The sequence below is a fragment of the Falco naumanni genome, chromosome 12 (genome assembly GCF_017639655.2).
Source record: "Falco naumanni isolate bFalNau1 chromosome 12, bFalNau1.pat, whole genome shotgun sequence".
NCBI classification, from domain to species: Eukaryota; Metazoa; Chordata; class Aves; order Falconiformes; family Falconidae; genus Falco; species Falco naumanni.
In genome coordinates this window covers 20,085,403-20,112,580 of record NC_054065.1, presented here as the reverse complement: position 1 = coordinate 20,112,580, position 27,178 = coordinate 20,085,403, and the positions used below count along the sequence as shown (strand labels likewise).

The 27,178-nt window shown below is 39.2% G+C and overlaps 1 protein-coding gene across 2 annotated transcripts in view; it reads left to right on the top strand.

The window, feature by feature from the left end:
* The window catches only part of MTA3 (metastasis associated 1 family member 3), a 136,698-nt gene extending 111,838 nt beyond the window's left edge, over nucleotides 1-24,860 (top strand). The window contains exons 18-20 of one of the 2 annotated variants that reach the window (XM_040612033.1): nucleotides 2,978-3,132; nucleotides 8,020-8,047; nucleotides 20,486-24,860. In XM_040612033.1, coding sequence (XP_040467967.1) covers nucleotides 2,978-3,132; nucleotides 8,020-8,047; nucleotides 20,486-20,497 — 195 coding nt within the window. In that variant the 3' untranslated portion in view covers nucleotides 20,498-24,860. The remainder of the gene's footprint in view (nucleotides 1-2,977; nucleotides 3,133-8,019; nucleotides 8,048-20,485) is intronic. The other variant, XM_040612034.1, reaches the window with a different exon arrangement.
* The last annotated feature ends 2,318 nt before the right edge of the window (nucleotides 24,861-27,178 follow it).

Below are 27,178 nucleotides of genomic sequence, written 5' to 3'. Positions count from 1 at the left end.
GATGAGGGAAAACTTGGTGGAAAGGAGTCACTGGGCACAGAGGAGGGTTTGCCCAGCATGCAGTTAGCAAACTCTGGGTAAAGTCCTGCTACTCAGGTGCTGCTCTGTGATCTGGCCCTGGTGTGCGGACTCGTAATACCGGTGGTTTTGTTGCAAAATCACAACACGGCTTATTGGTGATGTACATGTCAAAATCAAAATGCCAGCTGCTAACGGCATGTGGTAATGTTAGGGTGAAATCATTGGAGCTTTCTGCATGCAGCGTTCTTGAATGAATAGAGTTTCTGTGGTAGTACAGGTGGTATTCCTGAGGCTTTCATAACCTTTCTAGTGTAACTGCTAGAGGGGGAAAAATTAAAATCATCATAATAATAAAAAAAAAAAAGGCATTTCAGAAGTACCGTGTGTGAAGGCTCATTTTGCTCTTGGTGTTGATGTTAGTATGACAGTGGCACTGAATGCTCATTTTTATACACAGCAGTAAATACTTTTGTGAGAGGAGCTAATGAACTGATTTTCTACTCAAGAACTTCAATTGTTTTGGTTAACTAAAAATTAAAGATAGTGTGCTAGCGCAGACTGGAGAACAATGATCTTATTTTCTCTTGCCCTTAAGTGAAATGTAATTAATTTCTTGAAATATTTTGAAAGGACCAGGGGACAAGGGAAATAAAAAATTCCAGCCATGTAACAGAAAAGAGATTATATTGTAACCGTTGCACCATTTTCTCTAATATTATCTCTTGCCTGGAATAAGACTTAGGGTCTAATAAAAGTAGACAAAACAGAAGTTCAGAACTAGTAATGACATCTCTCTCTGCTGGGTGAAAGAGTATTATGAAAAAACACATACTTTTTCCATCAGGCTTAACTGTTCTTCAGAGTTTATGCCCTAGGAAATACATTTTTTTTGTACCTTGTACGTGTCCTGAACATTTTTTGCCTGTGTGTGTTGCCTTGAGTAAAGGAAATATTCAATGGTGTATTAGAAAGGAGCCTGGAAAACATATAAAAGATTATATTTGATAACTTAAACCCATTTCTGACTGGGGAAGCACAGCAAAATATTGCCATTTGGGCCCTTGAATGTTCCTTTATAATGCATGCCACTGGCAATTGCCAGATAAAAATAATTAATGTAAGATCTCAAGTATGGCAGTGTTTTCCGTGCCTGAATTCTTACTCGCTTTTTGAGCACTATCCACTTAGTACACTAAGAGATCATCAGTGAAATACCTTTACGAATTTCTGATTTAATCCAAACTATGTATTTTATCCTGAATTTATTCTAAATAATGGCTGAATTACTTCTAGTAGCATGTCCTTTAGTTCTTCCTCCCCACCAAAGCCCATATAAAAAAATATGTCGAAACTAAACTGCAGTTTAGAGATGGAATGAAAAAACAGAAAAAAATAGGCAAATATTTAGAGGGAATACAAAGACAGATTTACAGCCCCATGTGCAGCAACAGCTAAATTCACCATAAATCCTATTAGTCTTGAAGAAAGAGTTATATGTGACTCACTCAAAATTGATGTCTTGTTGCTTTTTGTTGTTGTTTGGGGTTGTTACATCAGATCTTGAGGAACCATACAGGAGATTATTCAGTTATTTGCACTAAAATAATGAACACTGGAATATTTTGCCAAATGCATAAAGTTTGTGCTTCTGGAGGTAGCAAATAGTGTGGATTGGGGCATGTTGAAAGTTTTGGCATAATGTGAATATAATGAATTGAATACGAGTGTAAGAATTGTGCAGAAGAAATGACAAACCTTGTTTATTATTTTTGGCTGTTATGTTTTAATGGTGTGATTTAAGAGATTAGTTTTGTATTCTGTTCTGCTAGTCTCTGTGGATGCTACCAGCCCCTTCCTTACTCAGTGACTGTGGAACTGGTCCCCTGATTAGAGGGTACTCCCACGAGTGTGCAGCTTTGTGCACGTTTTAGAAGTATTACAAAAATGCCAGCAGTAATGTGGAATACTGGTATTATTTCGCCAAGAAAACAGTAGTACTTCTTCCTAAGAAAACATGGTGTTGAATCCATGTGAGAGAAAGTAAGCAAACTTTCATCTTTGTATAATGTCTTCTATGATACCTGTTTAATCAAATAATGTTGTTTGTTAGTCCTGCTGATAATCAATTTTGTGGGAAACAAGGCTTGAATTTCCAAGACTGATATGTTTGTCGTGGGATATTCTTGCAAAATGTTACCTATAGACAATACGGAAAACATTATTTTCACTCTCTCCTTTTCATGTATCAAAAGACAGCTTCTCTGGTTAGATTTGTGTACTTGCTCTTGTTGCACAAGGTTTAGTGGAAAATTATTGTATCATTTTATGTTTAATGTCATCTGTGTTAAAATGAATGCAGACATATTGCAGTCAGCTCTAGTATATAATGACTGGTGAGTAAACCTAAGAACCATGACACCAGCAAGGTGATACAAACCTTTGTTATCCTGCTTCCATTTAGGTTAGCAGCAGGACCAAACCACTTGTCTTACTTGGTGGCATTTATTTTAAAAGAAAGACAGGCAGAGTAAGGGCCTATCAAGTGAGAAGTATGGATTTTTTTAAACTTAGATTAATGCCATACTTGAATGAAAAAAAAGTCTTATATCGGATTGGTTGGAATGTTGGCTTTTTGCTCAGAAAACGGGAATTCTCTGCTAAAATCAACTGGTTTCTGTTGTGGAACTGCTTTGTTCATGGCGTTGACTCATGCCTCAATTTCTCTTTGTATAAAATGGCATTAGCGATAATTAATTTAGCTTCTAAAGAGCTCTAAGACCTGTGGATAAAACATGTCAGTGCACACAGGGTGTTACCTGACTGCAGGTACTGGCTGAGGAAGACTAGCTGGTTTTTGAGAAGGGTGCTGTGCGTAGGCTGCCCTTTACAGCAGAATTAGTTAACAGGATTATGATTCTTCTCAGGCAAACATCTTTCCCTTTTATTATGATTTCAGCATGCTGCTCCCCATGTTCATATGACTAATGGTAAGGCCTTGCAAGCCAGTGCAAGTGCCATTAAGACAAGCACCATTCCAGTGATCAAGAGACAGAGGCAAAATTGGCTTGATGCTTCAGATGATGGTTTCTTTATAGCTACAGAAGAGACCAGGTAAGAGAAATGAAATCTAAGCAGGGAACGAGGCTTCACTGCATACATGTTATTGATCTACTATTTGATTAACAGTTTTTGACCTTATTGCTTGAGGTTGTGTTACAGTGAAGAGCAATGTTACATGAAAACATACACCCAGCTTTGCACTCTGGCATACTGATATTATCAGTATTTCACTAGTAGAAGTTACTCAGTCAGGGCTACTTCTTTACAGAAAAGATTCGAACTTTTCGATGTTGCTAATTGTAGTTCATATACAATGAAATTTAAGGCACCTCTGATCATTCAGCAAAATGTAGATGCATCCACAATGTAGGTTATACTCTAAAATTTTCAGAACTTGAGAAATACATAGCAAAGCATAAATACATAGCAGATAGCATCTTTTCCAGGCTAGAAATTGATTTCCTTTAAAAGCAGCTGAGATTATCATCTTCTCCAGTCTTTCATTTACAGAGTAATTGATAAAATTTAACAAGCTTTTGCTTTTCCCAGTAGAGCTTGATGTCACGGAAAAGTCACTAGTTTTCTGGGGGCTTCTCTGTTCTTTTCTTCCCCTGTTAAGGTCTGGTCATTCCCTGATTTAATTCAGGCTAAGACAAGAAATTACAGTCTAATTTTGTAAGCTGTGGTTGCTGAGCCTTAGAAGGTTTAGAAACCTTTAAAATCTTGCTTAAGCAAGGGAATTGTTACGGCAAGTAACATCAGACTGCTCCTCACTTCTGTGATTATTTCACAAGCCTAGAAAAACTGGTAGTTGAACAAAAATGTAAATAATAAAATGAAGGAAGAAAAAGAGCATATGTAAATACAGAGCTAACCAAGGAAAATGTGCATATTTAGTCCCATTTGTGGTAGATTCAGCTAGGGAAGTCAGTGACAATTCAAGATCAATTAGCTATGGCACTTCGGTTTTCTTGTGTATAAGGAATGCAACAATTCCGAGAGAGTGGTAGGAGGATGATGGGCTCTTGGGCTTCTAATATCTAGCCCAAATCAATAGCATTCACTATTCTGAGAGTTGCTTGATGCAAAGAGCTTAGTATTATCAGACTAATCCCTAGTGATTATACCCTCAAAGTGAGACTGGTAACCTTTTGAATTTTCATTTTTTTTTTCCAGTTATTATAGAGAAGTGCCTGTCAAAGGATGAGATGAGTCCTGCACTGACAGTGTTTGTCTCTCCCTGCTGATCTCAGAGGTAGCCCAGGCAACTGACCTGGACTAGATGTTTAAATTCTAGGTGATTGAAGTATGGTGAGATAAGTCCTGCCTTTGCTATCACTCATCTGTGATAGCCCAGCCTATTCCCATCCTAGGAAATCCCCCTCCCCACTCCCGTGGCTGCGGGCACCGTACCTGGGCCAGGCAGCAAAGCAGAACTTGCACCGTCTCCCTCTGGCACCCACGGTGGTGGGTAGACAAGGGGCTTCATCCTCAGGACATCTGCTGCACTATTCCAAATCGTGAAACGTGTAGAGAGTAACGTTTCAAATCTCCTGGTGTGGGGAACATAGAGCAGTTGGGCCTCATTGGTACTCCCTAAACCAGAGGTGCCTGGACATGGGGTGCTGCATCGCTGTGGCCATGCTGAAGCAGCACAGCAGGGAGTGCTCAGGGCTGGCGTGGGGTGCGTCCCCGGTGCAGCCGTGCCCTGCCTGACGAGGGCTAACCCCAAAAGTTCGATGCCAGTACTTACCGCATGCACCTTCCTTCTGTGATAGCAGCACACAAGGAGTATTAGTGCCTCACTAATGCTAATCTTCAAAAGGCTAAGTGGTGGGAGACAGCAACTTTTTATCTTTTGAAACTCTGTTTCACATGAAATCTGTTCCTTCTCTCTCACAGGGCTTTTCCTTTTTTTTTTTTTTTTTTTTTTTTTAATTATTTTTTTCCCCTGTCCCCATCCCCACTGATTCCTTCCCTACCTCAGGCGTGCTTTCTCTTTTCTTGTTCCTTTGATCCTTTGATTCCCTCCACCTGTACTCCATGATTATTTAGAAGAGACGGTGGAGATGGTGTATCTTGTTCTCTCTGGGCTCTCACTTGCCTCCAGCCTTTACAGCTCGAAGTGGAAAGCACTGCCTGGTTCTGCTGCTAGGAATGCACTGATGCCCAAGATGACAATTAAAGCTCTGCTCTTCGGAGGAAGAGGGAATAGACACTAGTCCCTGACAGGCAGCCTGTCTGGTGACAGGAGTTCATGTAGCTGAGCATGGCCGTGACAGACTTGAATGCCACATAATTGCAATGGAAAGCAATATCTAGGGAGGAGATGTTTGTGAAAAAGCCAGTACTGCCATAAAATGGAAAAAAAAAAAAAAATCAGTTGCCAGTTTGCAGCCATTAGGTGTTTAAATATTTTCTGAATGCTCAGGTCAGAAATAATCTCCCCTTTTGAGTCAAGGTAACCACTCATTCTTTAGGGCACTTGTTTCAAGTTGCATCAGGATCCAGTCTGCTTTATCATGTGCATTTGTTCATTAAAAATACATATTCTAATTACAGCAAAAGGAAAAACATCTTTCAGTACAACTACAGCCTGTAAAAGGGAAAATATTGGTCAGTATAATGTTTTGTTTGCAGCAGTCCATAACAATTTTTATTTTTCTATCCTAAAACATTTTTTTTTGTGTGTAGTGAATTAATGTTTAAGATACATATTTCTATAGAACATTAAGTAGGGAGTCTAGAGGGTAAATTTTCTCAGATATTTAGCTAAAAAAAATAATATCAACCAACTATTGTCATATAATCTGAGAAAAAAGTGTAACATTGCTGCTAAACAAAACAAGGTGCCAGTCTTTTTCATGCTAACCAAGTCAAAGATGCACTTGAGCATTGTAAATTTTATTATCCATCAATAGATGAGATGAATATATGTATTTACACTTATAGCTCCATTTAAGAAGGTAGTTTAAAAGAAGTTATCATCCTTCCGCCTCTGAATTTAAGCAGCAATCATATTTCTGAAAAGTTAACTGTTGTGTAATCTCATTGCTCACAGATTTGAAATACTTGTAGCAATGGATGAGTAGGGAGCTATATATTCAGAGCAGTGAAAAGAACTGTGGGAATTATACATCATCTAAGCTTTCCAAGGGAACCCTTGGAGTTACCCTAGAATTTTAGGGCAATGCCCTTCACTCTTCATTCAGGCCACAGTTCAACAGTGCCTGCAGGTATGCTTAAAATTTAGTGTGAGCATATGTGTCATTGAAACAGAAAGACTGGTGTTTACATCTGAAGTTCAATATATTTTAGCCCTTCAGAGGAGAACAGGAATTGCTGTATATCTGTTGTAATGTGCATCCTCATTTCAGCTTTTTTTTTTTTTTTTAAGTTGTAGCTTTTGGATGCAGTTTCCTCCCCTATTCCGTGTCAGTATCTATGCCACTGGGGGAAAATGCCAGCATAATTCCCTTTGTATGCCCCTCTCTCCAAGCCCAAAGGCCTCTGCAAACCTGGACTGCACATTAGCACTGTGCTGAGCCCCAGGTCTTACAGCCCCTGGACAGTTTGAGGAAGGGAAAGAGTGAGTTTGCGTCTGCCTTACGTATTAGTGCCATGAAAGAACTACTATATATATATTCTATTATAGGCCCCGTTAGAGGTTAATGCATAAAATCACTATATTGTGTGAAATGAATTCTTTATACTGAATTTCCATTCTGGGAGATAAATAATAATTGAAAAAATGGGTTGATCTATATCTATATATGTAGATCCCCTTCCTGAATATATCAGCATGCTCAGTGCATTTTGCCAATAAATACAGAGGTCCCCAGTTTTGCTATCTCATCTGTGGAGAGCTGCATTCTCTGTTCAGAAACCTTCGTGATGCCTGTGTGAGTCCAGCTCACTTGGGGTTTCCATGCCTCTGTTCAGTCACAGGCTTACAGCAGGGATAGGCAGAAAACCAGGTGACAGTTCAAGAACACTTACCTTGACATTACATCCTAGTTTTGGGTTGACCTTTGCTGGATTTAACTTGTTTGTATGTTTCTTTATTCTTACCCTTTCTGAATGAAAAAGGAATTTTCATTCCCTACTACGAAAGAACTTGCTCAAGATACTATTCTAAAGTGCAATCTGTTTACACAATTCATTGAAAAATCACTCTTTAAAGAGACTTACATTTATCACTGCTCACCAAGGGATGCTCCTTATTTCTTTTTAATATACTTAGATATTAGCTGCTAGGATTCTCCTAGCACTAAGCACATGCTTTCAGATCCACCAAAAGTCTCGTAACTATAAAAGAATTTTATTCAGGACAGTGTACTAAATCACCTTTGCTACAAGGAAGCCTTTTAGGTTTTATTTCCCTTCTGTTGACTAGCTGTGATGAGGATTCTATTATAGGCCCTGTTAGAGGTTAATGCAGAGAATTACTATATTGTGTGAAATGAATTCTTTATACTGAATTTCCATTCTGGGAGTTAAATAATAATTGAAAAAATGGGACAGTTCATTTTAGTAAATTTGTAATATCACCTTAATATCTGTTGAGTTATACAAGACATAATCATGATCTGTGAATGAAATTAGTAATACAGCCATTGGATGTCAAGGGAAATGAATCTGTTGATTAAAACTTTTCTTACCTGTTCTAGGTATGCAGTGTGCATACAGTTCCTATACACATGCTCTGTCGGTAACAGAACGCACGTGCATGCTAATCATCATACTTGTATAGGGACAGCTAGAACACTGTGTGGAAAATGAAAAATTTTTTTCAGCATTTGCATTATAAGAAATGTGTGGAAATGTTTGGCTGAATGGGTTATAGCAGCAGATTCCATATGCTTTCCCTTCATGGGCCAAAAAGCATATTTGCATATAGAACTGCAGTTGAATGACTCGATGCTTGTTTCCTTTCAGTGCTGAAGCAGTTAGAAACCTTCTCACGGTAAGTGCAACTCCATTGGGAATGAGTTAACTGCAACTGCTAAAATTAGAACGTAATCTGTAGCTGTTAGCAGCAGACATTGCTTCCTTTTTGCTGATAAAATGATTTGAGAGGCATCCCTGTGGCAGCATTATGTAGGCAATTTTCATATTCTTCACTTCATGTTCTGTCTCCAAAAGGAAAAGCTTCCCTTGATTTGTTGAGGTGCTATGTAAGGATATCACAGTCGCTGTGATAATTACCTGATACCACTCATTTTTGTTTATGCATGTCTCATAGCACACACACAAAGCTTAAAAAGCAAAAGTTGCATGTTGAGAAAGAAGAGAACATGAGGCTGACAACCACCTTCAGCAAAATGTTGAGTCTTGTCTTGCCACCAGTGGTCTGGTTCCCTTGCAGAGGTGGGGGAGTCACGCTAGCACTCACAGCCCTTCGTGCGCCTGCACACGCTGCCAGCACTCTGCCTTGCAGCTTTGTCACTGCAAACCCTCACCTGTACCTCTGAAAGCAAACTGAAAACCTGCGTGAACCAAATCCAGTATTAAGACTTAGGAATGACCTGCCCTTGACCCTCTCCCTCCCACGTGTGTTTTAATCAATGCTTAGACAAGGTCAGGCACCGTGTTTGAGTTGCGACATGTAACACGTTGCTGGGAGAAAAGGGAAAAGCAGAGGGGTGGGTCTTCAGCACCTGGGGTCTGATACACGGTGCATAGCTGCAGGCCTACATCAAAGTTCTGGTGCTAACTGCTCCTTCGTCCTCTTCACGTGTGCAATTTGTATCACAGGATTCTTCATAGGTATGTTTATTCTTTCTTTTTTCAGTTGTCCCCAGCTGTGCACCAAAAAAAGTGGGTTTAATATACGCTCAGGGATGACCTCTGCTTTTCATGCAGATGAGGCAGTTTGATTTGAATGGGGATCCTGGTTTTGAACATCACCATGCTTGGATCCAGGGCACAGTGCACTTTCGTTTCTTACCTGCATGGCACTGTGGCTGTTAGACCTCAGCCCCGTAACTGACTGCATGAAGATGTTTGGCTGCACCCTTGGAAGCATCAGCTGCAGGCTCAGAATGATGCACCAGCTACTACCCTCTAATCAAAAAATCAGCCTCTACAGATGTAATTTTCTGGTTCCTTTACTTCTGCTGTATTATATAGTTGTCATACATCTTGAAAAGCAGGAATTACAGGATGTATCCCTTAGAATTATGTCTAATCCTGGCTGATAGGATTGAAAACATCTTACTGATTGGTTACAACTGAGCACAGGTGAGCTGACAACCATATCCAGTCACTGTGAAAATACCACCTATGGGGAATTTGGGGAGGAACTGTCCTTGCTACAATTTAGGAGCTGTCCTACTTGGCTAGCTACTGTTCAAAGTCATTATACACTGATGAGAGTGAATAACAGTTTCTGTGAGCTGTTATTTTGACCTTATTTAGTGTGGACTATTCATGAATGCTGCACACTGTTCACACCTTATAAATCACACTTCTGTGAGCTGTAGCTGAGGTGCTGTGATACAGAATCGCAGCCAGCGGTATAGAAACTAGATCATGATCTCTTGCCACTTGTTTCTCGTTGAGCAGCTTGCATGGGTCTACAGATACGTTCTTTCACTCCACATGATTTTTTTCCTCTGGCTCCTTTTACACTACCTACTAAGTCAAAGTAACACTACCGTGATAATGCAAAAGTTTGTTTTTAAAAGCAGGATCATTCCATGAAGTTAAATCAACTCCTTTGAAGAATGTGAATTATTCTATTTTTTTCACTTATAAAAGGAATAATAGATATATACCTGGAAAACATGTACGTAAGAAAACTCAATATTCAGTGTAAGTTGTGCCATTAGTTAGAGCTGGTGGGTTTGAAGAGCATACAGCATTAAAGAGTTTTGTTTTGTCAGTCTTCAGAACAAATTAAATACATTCTGGTTTGGAGCTATGTATTCATCTTCTTACAGTTTAAGATGAAGTTTTAGTGACATTGTAGAAATCTACTTGCCCTGTTTAAAGCTACATGGTAAGGGAAAGATGTTGCAGTGGTTGGAGTGCTTACAAAAATGTGATTTGGTTCCCTGCTCCCTCACTGACTTCCCGTGAGACCTCAAGCAGGTCTTTTAAGTCCCTATCTCCAAGGATTTAGATGTCTGACTGCTCATATCAAAATTAACAAGGTGCTTAAATGCTTTGTTGAAGATTTGGAGGCAGTTGTCCATGTGCCCTCTGTTCTTTGCCTGAAGAAATAGATGAAGGTACTTTATTTGTTCACCGGGGTGTTGTACCCAGAGCAGGTCAGAAGCCTTACAGGGGATCTTTCAGAGAAAACTTCCCACATTTTTTGCTAATAAAACCTCACAGAAGTGGCACCCACAGGAGTCCAGAAGCTGTTGACTGAAACCAGATGATTTGTTAGTTTCAGAGGTGTCTCCACTGATTAGCAGGTGAAAATTAATTAGCGTACAGCTTCAGTGATGACTGCAGGGAGACTGAGGCTAAGAACAGATGGCTGTAAATGACCTAGTTACTGCTGCCTGAAAAGTCACACCGTTGGATCTTGTAAAATGATCCTGTCTGATCCTACCCTGCTGTGAGCAGCAATTCAGATGTGCTGCCTCTCTATGGTGGCTTAGATACCAAAGTATGTTTTGCAATTCCATCTTGGGTAGGAGCTTGAATGGGGTTAATTGAGATGACTCAGCTAAAGAGCAGCGGCGCATTTAAAAGGTGTTACTCATCCGCTTTCAGTCTTCCCCACTCCCTTTGATGGAAGTCGTTTCACATTTAGACAGTAGCTGCAGAAGTAGCCAGAGCACTGTATCTTGGGAAAGGGAAAGACAATTTCTGAAATGAGGCTTTTTGCAAAATTTTACTGTCTTAGGAAACTTGGGGGGGGAACTTAAATGAAACACAGGGATGATAATAAGCAATTAAGGATTATCTTAGACACAGATGTTGGCGGAACTTTTCCAAAAACCTCATTCACTTTGTTAGACCTAGAGACAATTCAGCAAAGCTCTTAGATGCATGGCTGACTCCCACTGAGTGCAGTCCGTCAGACAGTACCTCTTGTAGTCAGTAACTTTATGCGTCATGCAGTTCTTTTAACCTGTTTTCTTATGGTTCTTGGCAAACTTTGAATTTTTTGCAGTGTGGTTGGCCATTTCAGAAGGCTTTCCTTCAGAAGCCGTCTGTTGTGTTTGTGCAGAGGATTTGATGTAGCTGAACTCAATCCTCTTTATAGGATGTTTTAACTGAAGGTCTTAGGGCTTAGCTTTTTGTTAGCTCGCTGCTCAGCTTTTTCCTAAATCCACATCCTCAGTGGGAATGTGTCATCTTGTAATGTTTTGTTGTGTTCTATTGTGGGAGGTAAAACCAAATTGGTTTTGAACAACCTTCTTCTATAAAGAAACATCATTGTATGGGAAGCCAATTTCTCTTTTGAAGCCTTGGGAAACGTACAAAATAACAATAACAATGCTAACTTACCAGACCAACATAGTCTTCTGCATATTTAAGCATCAAATAAAGGATAAATATACAATTGTTACCTATAGCAAAGCTAGAGTAACACTAGTTCAGAGCTAAAATTAGTTTACTCTCACCATTCCTATGCCTAAACCACAGTGGTTTATCATATTCGCTGTGGTAAACACACTGTTGCTACAGATAAATCACAAAGAAGATGATAAAACTGTACTGTGGTGAATATGTTAAAAAATATGTCAGTGATCCTCACACTCTTAAAATGCGCACAGAACTGCCCGCTAGCTTTCATTTATAAGTATTGGGTTCTTCATTTCAAATTATAGATAGAGGACTTAATACTGAGCTAGTCTGTATTACAGTTGTATGTATTTAATCATTTATTCTTACTATTTTCCTCTGATAGTTTAAGGGCTTTTAACTCATTAAGATCTTTCAAATGCATGCCCCTTTGGCATTAATGTAAGTAAGGCTGTGGAAAAACAGATGTTAATTGGTCTCTTTTTGAGGAAAAGCTTGCATAAGTAACTGCATAGGCATTTTAAATGTAAAGTACTGAAGAGAACATAATGACTGTAACTGTGAAAGCCAATCATAGAGATAACCATCAGTTCTTGTCAAACATCTAAGGAAACCTGGCTGGCTGTCTTCCTTATGTGTGCAATGGATAGAGGCTAAAACATTTACCTGACAAAATATAACAGAAGTGTTGTTCTAGTGGAAAAAGTGTGGATCTGCACTATAAATTCCTCTGTTGCTTGATGTGAGACACCAGACAAGTAAGTTAACCTCTGAGTAGCTCCACCTTTTCGTCTGTAAACTTGAAAAATGTTGATGTATACCTCCTGTTACAGATGCTTTGCAGTTTTTAATTAAGCAGTCCAGCAAGCAGTATGAGATACTGGTGTGAAAAGTGCTCGCCGTAAGACCGGAGAGCAAGTATGGGTGGCAGAAAATGAACTCAAGTAGGCCTTTGGTTACATGAATATTAAAAAGAAAGAATTAAAAATCTGGTCTTTGAAATGAAGCTGACCTGAGAGATTAGCATCAAATCATTGTGACAAAGCTTTCCTCTGGTGGTGCCACAGTACAGATTTCTAATCCGTATTCTGCATTGGAGCTGCATGTGTAGAGTCAGGGCTGGTTATGCCAGAGACTGATGGTGTGGAGCAGAACCCCAGGGGACAGTTTTGTGAGGGAACTTTTGCTCTCCAACTGTTTCTGGTAAGACCGATTAGTTTTGATTTTCAGCCCTTGCTCAATAGCAAGTCTCCAGAATGCCAAGAAGCTCCTCCAAATATACTCTGTTGATACATACATTATTCCAGGAAAAGTATATGCATAATTGATAAAGAGGAAAAATACTGTCAATTTTTTTGAGCCTCAGGTAGTATTACAAGCTCCAATCCTGTAAACACACAGTGTCTAGGTCAAAAACCTCAGATGAAACCTACCCTGAAGTAATCAAACAAGGTAGGGAAAGAAAGAAAGAAAGAAAGAAAAATACTAATAAGAACCCATACAAAGTTTTCGTGTTGAAACAGTTCTCCTAATAAATAAAACACAAAGTCATTAAGATGGGGTGTTTAAAGCATGTCAGAGGTAGGAACAGCAAAAGAAGTAAACAATCTTTTTTTACCTCCTATGAAGTATGCAATAGAAAGTTTTCTGTTATCTTGGACTGAAATAAGCATATTTAATTAAGATAATATTTTTGAAAATACTCAACACAGTATTTAATGTTGCTGGGGAAATGGCACTTAATGCTTGTAGCCCAAGGCCAGAAACAGAAGTTGTGTATTCTGAAAATTTTTGTCATCTTAATGTCTGGGATAACACTGGAGTTATGAATTCATGTACCAAATGTTTGTGGAGTTGGTGAAAGCAGCATTGCATTCCACTCTTAGCCAGCTCTGATGCATCTTCTCTGATTTCTTGCCTGTCTCAGGAACAAATATGTGCTGCCACGTGGGTAATGTTTTCATCTAATAGCGAGTGATGTTTAATCAATATACAGAGTGCCATCCTTCTGCAGAATTACTCGATGGTAATGAAAATTCCTGTTGGCAGAGTGTAAAGTTTTGTAGTGTGGGAATTCACCCACACCCTGCGGACGTAGTTAGGAAGAATAAAGGAGCTGCTTTGAGACCTTCTGGTGTGTGTGCCGGTGAGCTGTAGAAGGCTTTCTGCCTCCTTGAATTCCCAGGGTGCCTACGTATTGACACATCTGCAGTGATCTTGTGTGTGGCTGCACAGGGAGGTTAAGCAACTCTTTAACAGAGCAGGCTTCGTGCCTTACAGCCTCTGAAGTGGATGGTAACTAAGGAGAGGCTAATGATTTTTCGATAAGGTGCAGAGCAGCTGTCCCATAGCTCACGTTGCAAGTCTGTTGAAGCCTGAGCCATTGCTTTGTTTTAAGGAATATGAATAATTTACTTTTTACCCAATTCCGTGGAGCTACCTTTGCTAGGATTTACCAGTTCTAATCCGCTCTACAAAGCTGGCCACTGTGGTGAAGCATCATGGATCCGAAGACAGGCATCATCGTGTCTTCAAGGGGAAAACTGAGGACGGTGGCTCTGTGCATGCACCTGCCTGTCACTGCGGTGTGGTGTGACAGGGGAGATACTGTCCCTGCTGCCTTAACAAAGCTCCACCCAAGCCATAGGGCAGCTCCTGGGCTGCTTATTCCGTGTTGAGCTCCTCGTTGTCCTCATTCCTACCAACTAATCGGGGGTGGGGGGGTTTAAACTGTGCCTATGGCAAATCAGTCTGTCAGGGCTTCTGTGCTGCTGGCTTCTCTGAGAAGCCAGTGCTGCACCAAAACTGATGTGTAATCGTTTTTGTCCTGGCCATCTGCCGTGGGTAACTTTAGTCTCCTTTGGTGGTAAGTATCAAGCTCACAAATGAACCGGGAGGGTAATTTCACTGCTGATTGTAAAGATTTATATTTAGTCATCGTGTCATGACTGCTGTATGACAGCATCTATGTATAATGTTTCTTAGGGCTTAAAAGTTTTTCTCAGTTCTAGCATTCAACTGAAAAATCAATAGCAATGCTGAGAATAAGACTTTGCACTCTAATTCTTTCTCTCCTAGCATCCTAAACCACTTAAAAATGGTATTTTTCATTAATATTTTAAGGGCAAATGAAAGCATGGAAAAATCTGTCAAACAAGGTGATATTTTTCCAAAAGCCATGCCAGTCGTTTGCAGTAAAACTAGATGTAAGTCATTTCAGTAATGGGTAAGGTTCCTGTTGTTCTAGTTGTGCACTCTAAAAATGCACACAAAGAGATATTTTCTGCTCTGAGGAGGTTTTGATCCAAGTAGATTTGAAAGCAGCAGCAGGTAGAAAGAGGCAGAGCGGTGGCTTGTGCCATGCAACAGGTCAGGTATGACACAGTCATCGAAGTCTGTGCTTTAAATGCTAGATGTGGATTTTTCCTCCCAGTCAACACTCAAAAACCCATCATTTTTTGCTGTGTGTGTGTATATATATATATATCTATATATACACATAGTAGCTATAGGCTATTGCTCTGAACATCAGAGAAGCCTTCAAGGTGGTGCAATGCTTGAAAATGCTGTGTTAAGATCTTAGGAAGATCTGACACTGTAATTTGTAACTAGTGTGTCTATAAGTTATGGTTCATGGAGAACAGTTTTGCTCCATAAATATTGATACCAAATTGGAAGATAAACACCAGCAAAGGAAAACATTTCCTTGCTATGAGTAGAAAAATAAGACAAGCTCTTAAAACATTTAAATGAGGTTGGCATGCCTATAGCAGCACCTGTTTACTTTTATAAAGGTTGTACCACTCTGCCATCTGTATGAGTTTTATAATGCAACTAAGTGGCTCATGGCAACTGCTTTCCAGTAGCCTGGAAAACACTTCCAATTTGTTTTATAAACAAACATGTCACAAAGGAGCTTATTTTTAAAAGGTGTATCAGTGTCAACCTACTTCTGCCTTCCAAATTTATTTCTCTTAGTTTCTGTCATTTTGAGGTTAGGTGGCAACTTTAATATGGGTAAGCTTTACCCTTAAGATGCTGAGGGGGAATTTTTTTTTTTTAAAAAGTCTAAACCAGCAAGTCAAATAGTTAAATAAAATGCTTCTCATTTCCACATAGTTAGAAATGTAGCAAGTGCTATGAGTCATTCAGTCTCTCTGTAACCTGTCAAGTTTCTAAGAATCTGTGCCTACAGCTTCATCCCAGTTAAATTCTCTTTGAGCAGACAGCATTGCATACATTTTGGTCTTTTACTTCGTGTAAAAGTGTGCTTGCATTAATAGAAAGCCTATTGGCCTCCTAAGATAGTGCCCCCTCTTGTATTTAATCCACTGAATAGTTACAGTGTAACTCTGGGTACAAGGAGCCTTCAGAGGAATGAGTGACAATTGGGTCTCATAACCCCCAAGGAATTACGGTTATTTTTAAATAGGGTTGTTTTTTTTTTTTTGCTAACTGGCCTTGAGCTTACACTGAAAATTTACATTGCACAAAATTTACATTGCCCTGGAACAGCAGAAACTTGACAGATCTTTACCTAGAAGACTTTATTTTTTTTGTTTGGTTTTTCTCTCTGAGTGTCTCAATGGTTACACTGACTGCAAGTTTAATGTGAAACGTGCCAGAATGCCAAATCCTGCCTTGCTGTAATTAATGTCTAAAATTCCACCTCCTTCCAGGGTTGGCAGTATTTTGTGTGCCTGGCACATTTAAGTTGCTGTTTACAATTGGCAAGTCATACCAGAATACTTCACCCCAATCTAGAGATTAGGTGGAATTTCAGCTACGATTGTCCAGGGAATGGGTTCTCTTATGCCAGCTGCTGACCTGTGCATATTTCTTGCGCTACCAGCAACAGCTGGTAATAATACGATTCTGCATCACTAGGTCTTAGCGTATGAGGGTGTTGCTCAAATGGCATCAGTCTAAGAAAGACTCAGGCAAAAATATAAAACTAATTTATGTAAAGCATGAAACGTAATACTATGCCCTTAATGTATTTTTAGTGGAAACAGAGCATCAAAAGCACTTCTGGACCTCGGTATTGAAGAAGGGTTGTGGACCTCTCAAAAGTGTGTTTGTGTGTTGGGGGCAATCCCCCTTCATAGGAAAATGTTTGTTTCTTTCAAAACAAGGTTTGTCATCTGCTGCAATGTCAGTAGGCCTTTACATGCAATTAATTTCTCTTACAGTAAAAACTTCTGCAATAAGTTGAATTTATTTAGTGTTACTTTTTAAGTACTGTTGGTTTGAGTGAATAGACCAAAGTCACTACTGTAGTCATCACAACTCTGAGACTAATGCAGAGGAAGCAAGACTGATGCACAACAGTTTATATATAGAAGCAGAAACAGACAGACATGCCTGATATCAACAGAGCTAAAGCAAGTAATGCCTTTAACTCCTGTCAGAAAAGGCTTGAAAACCAGATTCTTGACTAACATCAACTGAAGATCACCTTTATTTTATTCAAGTTTAAAAATCCCTGCAATTTTAATGTGTGGCATAATTAAAGCAGGGAACTTTGAGTCAGGTTTTGGAACTGAGGAATTTGGTTACCAGTTATCCTATTCCTGAGAAATCTGGACATAACAGATTATATAGGATTGCGCTTAACTTCACCAGATGGTTAGTTACATGGAATTCGCGTAGATCCTGAGAAAGGGTAGGTTAATTGAAATGGTTTGGCTGATTAAATTTAAGCATGCCATAAATACCACATACAGCCTAACTATTATTTCCACCCAGTAGGTTCCGATATGTGTATGAAACTTGCAATAGAAGGTAGGTCTTAATAGTGTGTGGTACATGTGTACATTTCCATATTTCCCTGAATAGGTGCCAGGGGTCTTGCGTACCTTTATCTGCAGTTAATAATTGAAGTATCATGCAGATATGAAGAATTTGTCTTGTGCCTACATTAGCAGTAGTGCATCACATTTGACATAAAAATGAGCACAGTGGGCTTTATATACCGATCACCTATTAAAAGTCTGATTCATTCTCATGCCTTAGGTCTCAGGAGGGCTAGAAATACAGTGCGAAGGCTTTAAAATACTTTTTAATTCACATTTCTCGTCAAGTCTGTAACACATCATACTTCGAGGACTAGTGCAAAAGTCAAAGGGGAAAGCAGGGGAAAATGGCAATTACTCTTTCATAACAACTGCAAAGGATGTTACCAATGCTACAGATGTTAAAGCCATTTTCTTGCCATCACCAAATAAAAGCTTTATGTAATGAAAACATATGGCTGGTATTAACTGAAAAAGGGGCAGGAAATTGAACATTAAAGGTGCCTCTGCCCTTAATTCACAGTATTGTTGGGGGAGGGAGGAGAAGTGCCTGAAGTGAAAGGGTGACGACAAGCTTATCTTTGAATTTCCTGCCTTTCATCAGCTACTATTACAACCTGCATATTTAAGTATTAAAAATAAACCTCTACAGAATTATAAAAGCTGATCAGTGCCTCTCAAAAAGGTTGACTGTGTTTAGGTGCTAAATTCTTAATTGCAAAGAATCAGTTCCCTCACCCTCTGTATTTTTTGCAGTAAAAAGAACAGCTCTGGCTTTTAGTGAAATGGTTGTTTAAATATTACATTTAATGAAGTCAGTGGAAAGTTTCATTCTTCCAGTTTTATTTCTGAAAGGCTATATCCCAGAAAGCTAATTTCTGGAAGCATTTTCACAATCCTGTTTAAATAGAACTACTGGATTGTCTTTTTAGAGTGCATACCAGATTGGTTCATCTGACAGTCTATATAAAGCTGCTTTCATTTAGACTGAGGAGCTGACTCTTTCTGTGGTTTGCTTGATGTAATCATGTGATGACTTCCCCTTTTTTTGTGCTGCCTTTTTTCATGCTAGTTTTGAACCAGAATTTAATGAGAATAACTACATCTTTTGACTTTGCTGTCCTTAGAAAATAATCACAAATTTTAATCACAAATACTTTACTATCCTTACATTTAGTGTCAGCTGCAAATTGCTTTCATTAGTAGGAACCCCTTGGCAGTTCATGAAGTTGCCATATTGAAAATTCAGAAGGGCAACCAATTATCTAATATTTTTGTAAACCATGGGCTTCTCAAGTGATTATTGACCACATCTGTTCTCTAAATAAATACAACATTTTACAAATTAATATATCAAAAGGGATCCGGTTCTGTAAGCTTTTGCTGGAATTATCCCTATTAATAATCAGTGTGGGTGATGGCTGTTGTCTATTCGCATGAATTTATAAACCTAGTTGTCTCATTATTTTAGAAATACACGTTTCTACCGGCCTCAGGTTACATTTCTATGGTCTTACCATTCTGGAAGGTCTGCAATAACTTGTCAATCAGTTGAATATCTTCTTAGGCCTAATTTAAGATGACTATGTAGAGACAGTACTCAAACAGTAAGTTTGCGTCTGTGTGGGATTACGTGAAAAACCTCAAATTAACTTTCTGGTGATTCCTTTTCTTTTGTTCTACATATTACTGAATGATGTTAAATCCCAATTTGGTATTCCAGGCCATGAGATGCCCATGACATCCATCTTTCAGGCAGCTAAAATGAACGCTTCTCTGCACCTTTTAAATACATTAACCAAAATAAATGTTTTTTCAGGCTCCCTTTAACCTCTAAGAGCACAGTATATTCTCCTGATTTTTGACTTTTTGTTTTGCTTTCAATTATGTTCTCTTCTGTGTCCCGGTAACTTGTCTGGAGCTCGCATTCCTGGGGAATATTCAACCAGTAACTAAATATGTGTTTGAAACGTAACATGCAAATTATTATTTTAGTATTCAATAGAATTTATTTTAAGTGGATCCTGTATTTTCAGTGTCACGTGCCGCCATTTTTCAGTTTCAGAGTTAACAGTCCACTAAGATGAAAGGGGCAAATCACTTCTTGAGTTACCATCTCAGATCCCTGATGCAGGTAGGCACATCAGCACCCTCTGGTTTGTAGTCAGGTCATATTTTCAACTGGAAAAGTTTGAATTAGAAAGCCTGGTATCATTTCGTGTTAGAGGCCCCTGTTTGCTTTAATTCATTTCCATAAGCTCAAAATCTCTGTAATTTATAAAACTACCTAAACAAAAGCTGGGATTCTGGACTTGAGTGAATTCAGAAAGTAGGTAATTTTCCAGTAACGTCTAATATTCAGGACTCTGCCAATGAAGGTGGTTGTTGACATACTCTGTGTGTCTCATTTCTGTGTTTTCTGATACTCTACCCTGGATACACTCAGCATCGTGGTTATTGATTAATAATAGTGGAGAGACAGTCTAGTTGGAACATAACAAAGCTTTTTGCTTCAGAGTTATCTATCCTTGGATGTATAAGATTACAATACAAACAGCGTGGCCACCTGTAATTAATGTTTCACCTGTCATCTAAGAGTCTAAAATTAAAGTGAATTTACTGAATCTGAAAAGCACTCATACCAAAAACACAGAGATTCGGGTCATGCATTAGCCGCAGGGTTGATACAGTGCAAATAACGATTGCTCCCAGTCCATCACTTTTAGAGAGGCAACACATGTACTTGGGTGCTAGTGAGGTACTTTCCTCTGTGGTTCTTCATTCCTGTATTGATATGAAATGTGAGAGTGCACCATTTGAGCATTCTGGCCCAAGATTTTATGTAATTTAATGTTATTGTCCAAATATTGTCTAACACCAACTCACTTTTCACTAAGCAATTATCAGTTACTAGTTGGAGACAACTGTGAGTCATCAGTTGATGGACAGGGTTCACTCTTGTTGACTGCAAGTCACTTTTCCATGAACTAGCCTTCCTGCTCTGGTAAGAGTATTTGTTATGTTTGTTATTGGCTCTTGAGCAGTCTTCTGTTAAAGACTGAGATTTATCTCTTCTGTTGTCTCTTTCTTCTTTCCCTCCTTTCCTCCTTCCCTCCTTACAGAAAAATCCGTAAGAAGTTCACCAGATCACAGCTGAAAAGAGCTTCCAGAACACCTTGTTCTCCGATCATTGCAAAGGCAAAGTCTCTCATGAACAATAGGCAGGCACGAACACAGCCAGGAACTATCATGCACTGAAGATATAACAGCATCAGCACCATAATCATGTCAGAATCGTGTATAATTGTGAATACAACAGGACCTTCCACATCTTCAAGACAAAAATGCTGTACGGACAGATTGTGGCTGGGTTCTGTGTTCTGGGCAGGATCCAACAGCAGCCCTTGTTCTCCCTCATCTCTGCAAGGGCTACTTCTGGTTCACTGTGCAGGCTTATCCCAGATTGTCCTGCTATTCCCTCCATTCCCAGTCATCAGCGTTGGCTGGTCAGGGAGGGGGTGTTTGCACTGACCGCACTGAAGGGGTGTAGATGCAGAGTCCACCCACCTTTACTTGTCTATGCCTTCTAGTGGCTTGATACAAAAATACACAGCTTTCAAAACTATTGCAGTGTCTTTAAAGTGGGATTTAGCCTTAAGGGGCTTGCATTTTGAAAAACAGCTGCAAATGTTGGGTGTTCATATTTTCCAGTATTGGCTTGAGTCACTTCGGATTTGTTTTTGTGAACTGTTGAGCATCGAGACCCTGAAATGAGGACAAGAAGTAGTTGAGCAGTTCTGAAACTTACAGTGAATTAGGAAGTGCCCATAATTAGTGGCCAGTGTTCAAAAAGCTGGCCGTATTAGCTTTGGGTAACATCCTGGAAAGTATTATGTGTGGCAGTGAACATCCAGCTGGACTAGTTGCATGTGTAGGAACTGGTCCCATTGTCTGTATATTTGCAAGCATCGACCGATTTTTTGGGGTATTTTTTGCATTTCTTGAAGCCTATTCTGAACAGTGAAAACCAGCAGAACGCCATTCCTAGGAAAACATGAAGAAATAGAGTATTTCCTAATAGAAATTTCTCTCCACAAAATAATTTCTACATTTTGATACATCTGGGTAAAAAGGTGTCTTGCAGAATGCTTTGAAGTCCATAATTGTAAGGCTACAGGTGGATACTTACCCTGGAGAGATGATGTGCCTTTTGAAACTACTTGTAGGAAACTGTCCATCTCCCTGAAAGTGGGAATGGCAACAGAGGCAGGTCTTTTTTCTACTCAGGTACTTACAGGTGAACAATCTCTGTCCCACTTTGAAATCAAGAGGCAACCAGTGTGTAGCACTGCTGTGTAAACCTCGTTGGGACATGTTGATTATCTGAGGCAAGTTGTGTCCTTCAGTAGGTTTGGTTTCCGTATGGCTGTGTAAGAGGTAGTCAGACACTGAACACGTCATAGTCAGCCGAGATGAGCTTCAAGACTTTTTTTTTCCCCCCCGTCTCTTTATTAGGTAGCTCTAACGGTGTCATATAGATGTCAGGTTTTCATCCAGCTGTGGATGTGCCCTCAGCTCTGTCATCAGACAAAGATCTAAGTGGTATCTCATACCTCTGAGTGATTCCCCCAAAATTATTTCCCTCCCCATGCGATTTATGGTTTCAGCCTGAAAGAGCATCTGTGATCTTGGTCTGTAACTAGCCATACTCTCCATGTAGGAATTTGAGCTCTTGAGACAGTGACTCAGATGCTTCTTCAAAGAAGAAAGCGACTTGACCTCCTGAAGGGACTTACTGATGATTTTCTGGAGCGATGGATCCAGGTCTTGTTCAGTGTTCTTCACCAGTATGAAAAGGGTGAATGTGAAGGAGAGATTATGACATGAAGTGCTTCTAGTACCCTGAGCACCCTAGTGAATGTCACTGATTTGAAGTCAATTGGAGAAGACCTGGGATTCATCTGCTTACAGTTCTTTCCAGTAGCTGATGAAGTGTGCAGCCCTAGGAGTCTCTTCTAGCCACAGGATCTGCTTTTTCCTCACACCAGGAGGGCTTTTCATCAGATAACTGAGTGGAGACAACCTATTCTTATTAGTAAGAATTGCCTTTATTAACTATGACATATGGGAACACCTTTTCTATAATTGCTTCTTCACCCATTAAAATAAAGAAAACATGATTATTCAGCAATCTGTTTGACTGAAAGTATGAAAACCGTGAACAGAAGGAGGTTTGTCTCCCTCAGGCATCAGTGAAATCGCACACGGCAGACTCATTTTCAAAGTGTCATTAGCTGTAAGGTGGTGGATTTTTTACCATGCCTTATTAAGCTTGTACTCAGATCATTTCTTTTAGTCAGTGTGCTACAGTGTCTAGCCAGTATTTTGTAAAATCTCTCTGTGTTTCAGCTTTTGACAAAAGTATTAGTATCCGTAATAGTCTGATGTGAAGTCATTTTTTTCTTCTTTCCCTCTGAGGAGAGAGACTGGTAACATGGCCCTGTTAACGCAGCCAGCTGCCTGATACCATTATCTTTTGCATCAAATAGCTAAGGTAAGGAAGAATCCTTTGCAGCTTCAAGGTGAGGTGCTTCATCTGAATACGCTGGAAGTAATGCTGTGCCCCTGCCTGGCAGCCGTTTCACAGGTTGCAGCGTCAACCCTTGGGGCGGTAAGGCACGGAGACTGGTCGCTGGAATAACTTCTGCGCTGTCTTTAAACTGTTTTGCATGCAGCTGCACAGAGACTTTCCCTCCCCTAAAACGCACACAGTGCAGAGAAACTGCATGCCATGTATCGCACCTTTGTCTTTACCTGCTCTCTCTCCATGTTACCTTTCCTGCAAGATGTTCTCCAGAGATGGATACAGGATTTACCTGTGAATGTCGACTGGAAGTGATGATGGAAGATTAGCTGAAGACATGTTCCTGCTGGGTTTGGGCGTAAAGATTTAATCTTTTGTAGAAATTGTGACACTCCTTACCACAATATGTAATACCATGCTTTCTGTCAAGTTAAAAGATTTTTCCACTGGCTGTAAGCAAAGATGACACATTCCTATATAAACCGTGAGAGTATATCCACAGCAAATCAGAGCTCAGTACTGTTTTTATTAAGCTTCCCAAGATAATTATTTTATAACTAGCTAACATAGATCATCAACAATGACAAAGAGTATAAATATAAACCTCAGAAGCAAGGACAAGAAGTTTGGTACTTAGCGTGGATGTGAGCAAGAGAATCTAGGCAGCATCAGCACTGCATTTGCAATATGATTTGTTTTCCTGATAGCTAAATAAGAAATTTGTCTGAAAATCAGCCTCTCCTCTTGCAAATACAGGGCTAGAAAAACATGCAAAATGCACCATCTTTTTGTGTCCAGAGGTCTCATATAAATAGTAGGCAGATTATTTTAATGTTTAAAATGTCTGTGTTGCTGATTTCAATTATACAGCTATTCTGCTCTCTTGAAATAATTTGTATATTGTTTTCAGATTAATTTTAAAGGCCCCTAATTAGCAATGAAAGTTTTGTTTCTGTAGGATGGAAAAAGGAGATTTTGAGATACTTGAGACTGCTTGAAATGTGTTGGTGATATAAACCAGTATCTTTTAAACTGGTGTTTTGATTAAGGGCAAATATAGCCTTCATTTCTGCAGTCCAAACTTCCCAGCATGTTATGAAAAACTGGGTATTGAAACTGAAAAGAGAAACAAACAAGCAGTAAATGGTGAACTGGAACATGCACTTTTTATTAATCTAAAGTAAGATTTTTTTTTTTTAATAAATATAATTTCAACACAGGTACTTTCCTAAGTATGAAGGCTTAAATAAAATGGAATGGCTGCATAGTAGTTTCTGATATATTCACAGCATAACAAGCCACAGCCTTTTGCAGAGAACAATTATAGTCCTTCAGAAATACTATATATTGCGTAGTATGATATAGTGGACACAGTGTCTTCATATATGTGTACTGCTATAGTAATGGAAGTGTTAGAATCCTCTGGAAATATCAGCAAAATAATACTAATTTTTCATTTTCTTTTGAAGGTCCTTTATATAAACCTGTGTCTTCATAAGCCAGAGTGGGTGTCAAGAGATCTGAGTTTATATAACTTGCACAGTGGGATTTTTTGGACTAAGTCAGGACTTTTTTATTCAAAAGTTGCATGTTGAGGGAGGAAATGTAATTTTGGAATACATGGGTTTTGGATAAGAGTTTCGAGGTTGTACTATACAATGATCAGCAAATTTGCAGAATATGCTCCTGTTACTTATAAAGTTTAACAGCTGGTATTGAAATACAGTACTGATTAAATAAAAAAGAGAAGCATTAAAGACCTGTCTTAAAAATTCTATTGTTTAGACTAAACGTGAATTTCTCAATGGAATGGTAAAACTGGGAAGCTCAATGTTGAGTGTTCAAGAATGTGGAGCACCTTAGAATGGAACATAGTACTATTTGATTTGCATTAAAGTGTCTTTGTGTACAAACTTTGTGACTCGGCCCTTTTTGCAGGAAACTACATTTCTGCATTGACACTGTCATCCTGTTTTACAGTAGCTATTGAATAATCAAAAGACTGAAAAATTACGAACTTTTGAAACTGCAGTATAGTTAAAGGCACAAGTAGATGAAATGGGGATGAGGAAAGAAGACTCAAAAGCCATGGACAGACAGACATGAGGTATTGGTCATTGCAGTGGAACACTAGAAAACTACTTAGGATTGAACTGAAATCTAGGTGAAAGGACTCAAAGGCCACAAAAAAATACTAGAAGTTACAGTGCATTGCAGTCTCCAGTGCACTGGCCCATCTAAACTTTGTGGGTTGGTATTAATATCAAAACCAAATGTTCTTAATTTGGTAGCACCTAGAACTGGTGGCCTCTATGTGAATATGGGACGTAATCGGAATCCTCTTCCTTACTAACATCTGAAGTAATTTCCCCAAATAAGCTGGATGTTTTTTGCACAGAAGGAGAATCATACAAAGGGCTTCTGAACAGAAGTAACGGCTGCTGCTTCACAGGTTTGTTCAGTGCAACTGTTTCTATCTCCTAATTTCCCTCATATGTCTTGGGGAAGGCAGAATTTGTGTGGATCCATGCTTCTTGGTCCACACACTAGTTTTTGTTTCAAGTGTGTGCATTAGAATGGATTATCTTTTTCTTCCCACCCCCTTACTTTTCCCTAAAGAGACCTGTGCAGATTCCAAGTAGCAAAACTCAAGTTCTTCTGTGGTGTTTAGACTTACTTGGCAGGATGAGTTAAATTTACTGGTCCTTCTGGGTGAGTTGCATTGGTATCAAGGAGGGGATGCTCTCTGGAAGCAGTCCTTTGCTGGGGGAACTGAGGAAGGAGGCATCTTTAATCAGGCTCACAAGGAATCTCAGTCAAAAAAGGAGGAGGTCCAAGATACACCTCAGTTCCAACATACCACTGTAAAGCCTTTCCCTTGTCTAACTGAAATACATATTTGAGAGCCCACTTTAGTTTCTCAATTCTTTAGTTCACTGTAAAGGTATTGATAACACATACAAAGCCTCAGCAATGAAAGGACATAAAGTGTTTTTCTTTGCTTTGCACTAGCAGTCAGAAAAAAGGAAAAAAAAAAAGATTTAAAAATAAAAAGGCTGTGCTGTCTACTTGAAAACAAATTACTGGAGAGGGCACTTTACTAGGAGCCAAGTTCTGGTTTGATCCCTGCAGACCATATGCAAAACTTTCATGAAACACTGTAAATGCAGAATGCATTTTCTGGGAGATTAGTGTGACACCATGACACTTTCCCATGAAGGCAGACGCGCTTACAGCTGTTTCATACAATAGGAGATGAGCAGATGAGTGGCTGTTACCATTTCAACTTAACATAAAAGATCTACATGGGCTTTAGGACCCTGTTAAGTTACAGCCACTTGTTACCAATGTGTCAAGACCAAAGGTTTTTCAAATATACATTATTTGTGTATATATATTGTGTGTTCCTTATAAGCTAAACAGAGGGATCTTTATGGAAATTAAAACTCTTTATTAATTTAATTGATGATAAAACTTAGATACCAGGTCAAAGCACTGTCTGTGGCCAGTGGTTTGTAAGATACATGCTCAAATCAAAGTCTGCTTTGTGTAGCTGGGATGTTCCTTAAGTACTAGAATTGGCACAGGTATTATGTGATGAGGACATTTGGCTTTAAGTGTCTTAATAGTCTTGTAAGGAACAAAATCTCCTGCAGGAAATAAATCTTAGTTTGTACTGCTTTGGGCAATAGAATGGGAGGAAAAGGATTAGGGTCTGATTTTGGGGCTTGATTCTCTTCCTACCGAGTTAGCAATTCACAGCTCCAGAATTTCATCCCTAGAGCCAAAGCCCAGTGAGCCTGGAGGAGTATCATGACTCCTTGATTTGTTTGTAGGGTTTTTTTCCCCCTGCTTGCTAGCTGTGTTATTGCTTTGGAGATTTGCTCTGCAGTAATCTCAATCAATAGTTTCATTAATGTGGAGGAAGTGGTTCATATAACCTTTGGAATGAAACTGGCTCTTTTCCTAGTTTCTTCTGCTTAGGCACATAAAAGAACATTCTGTATAATAATAGTAAAAAAAGAAATTTCACAAGAATTTCTGTGAAGCTAAGAAGTAAAGAGTGCCCAACCTTAATTTAGCAGGATATAGCAGAATAGGACACTGAACATGATTTTATTTTGTTAGCTGGGTACAACTGTCCATTACTGAGGGATCACTCATCCTTTTGAGCAGTCCTTTCTGTTCCAGTTCTCTGGACACTGCATTTGCTGGTATTATATTAATCAAA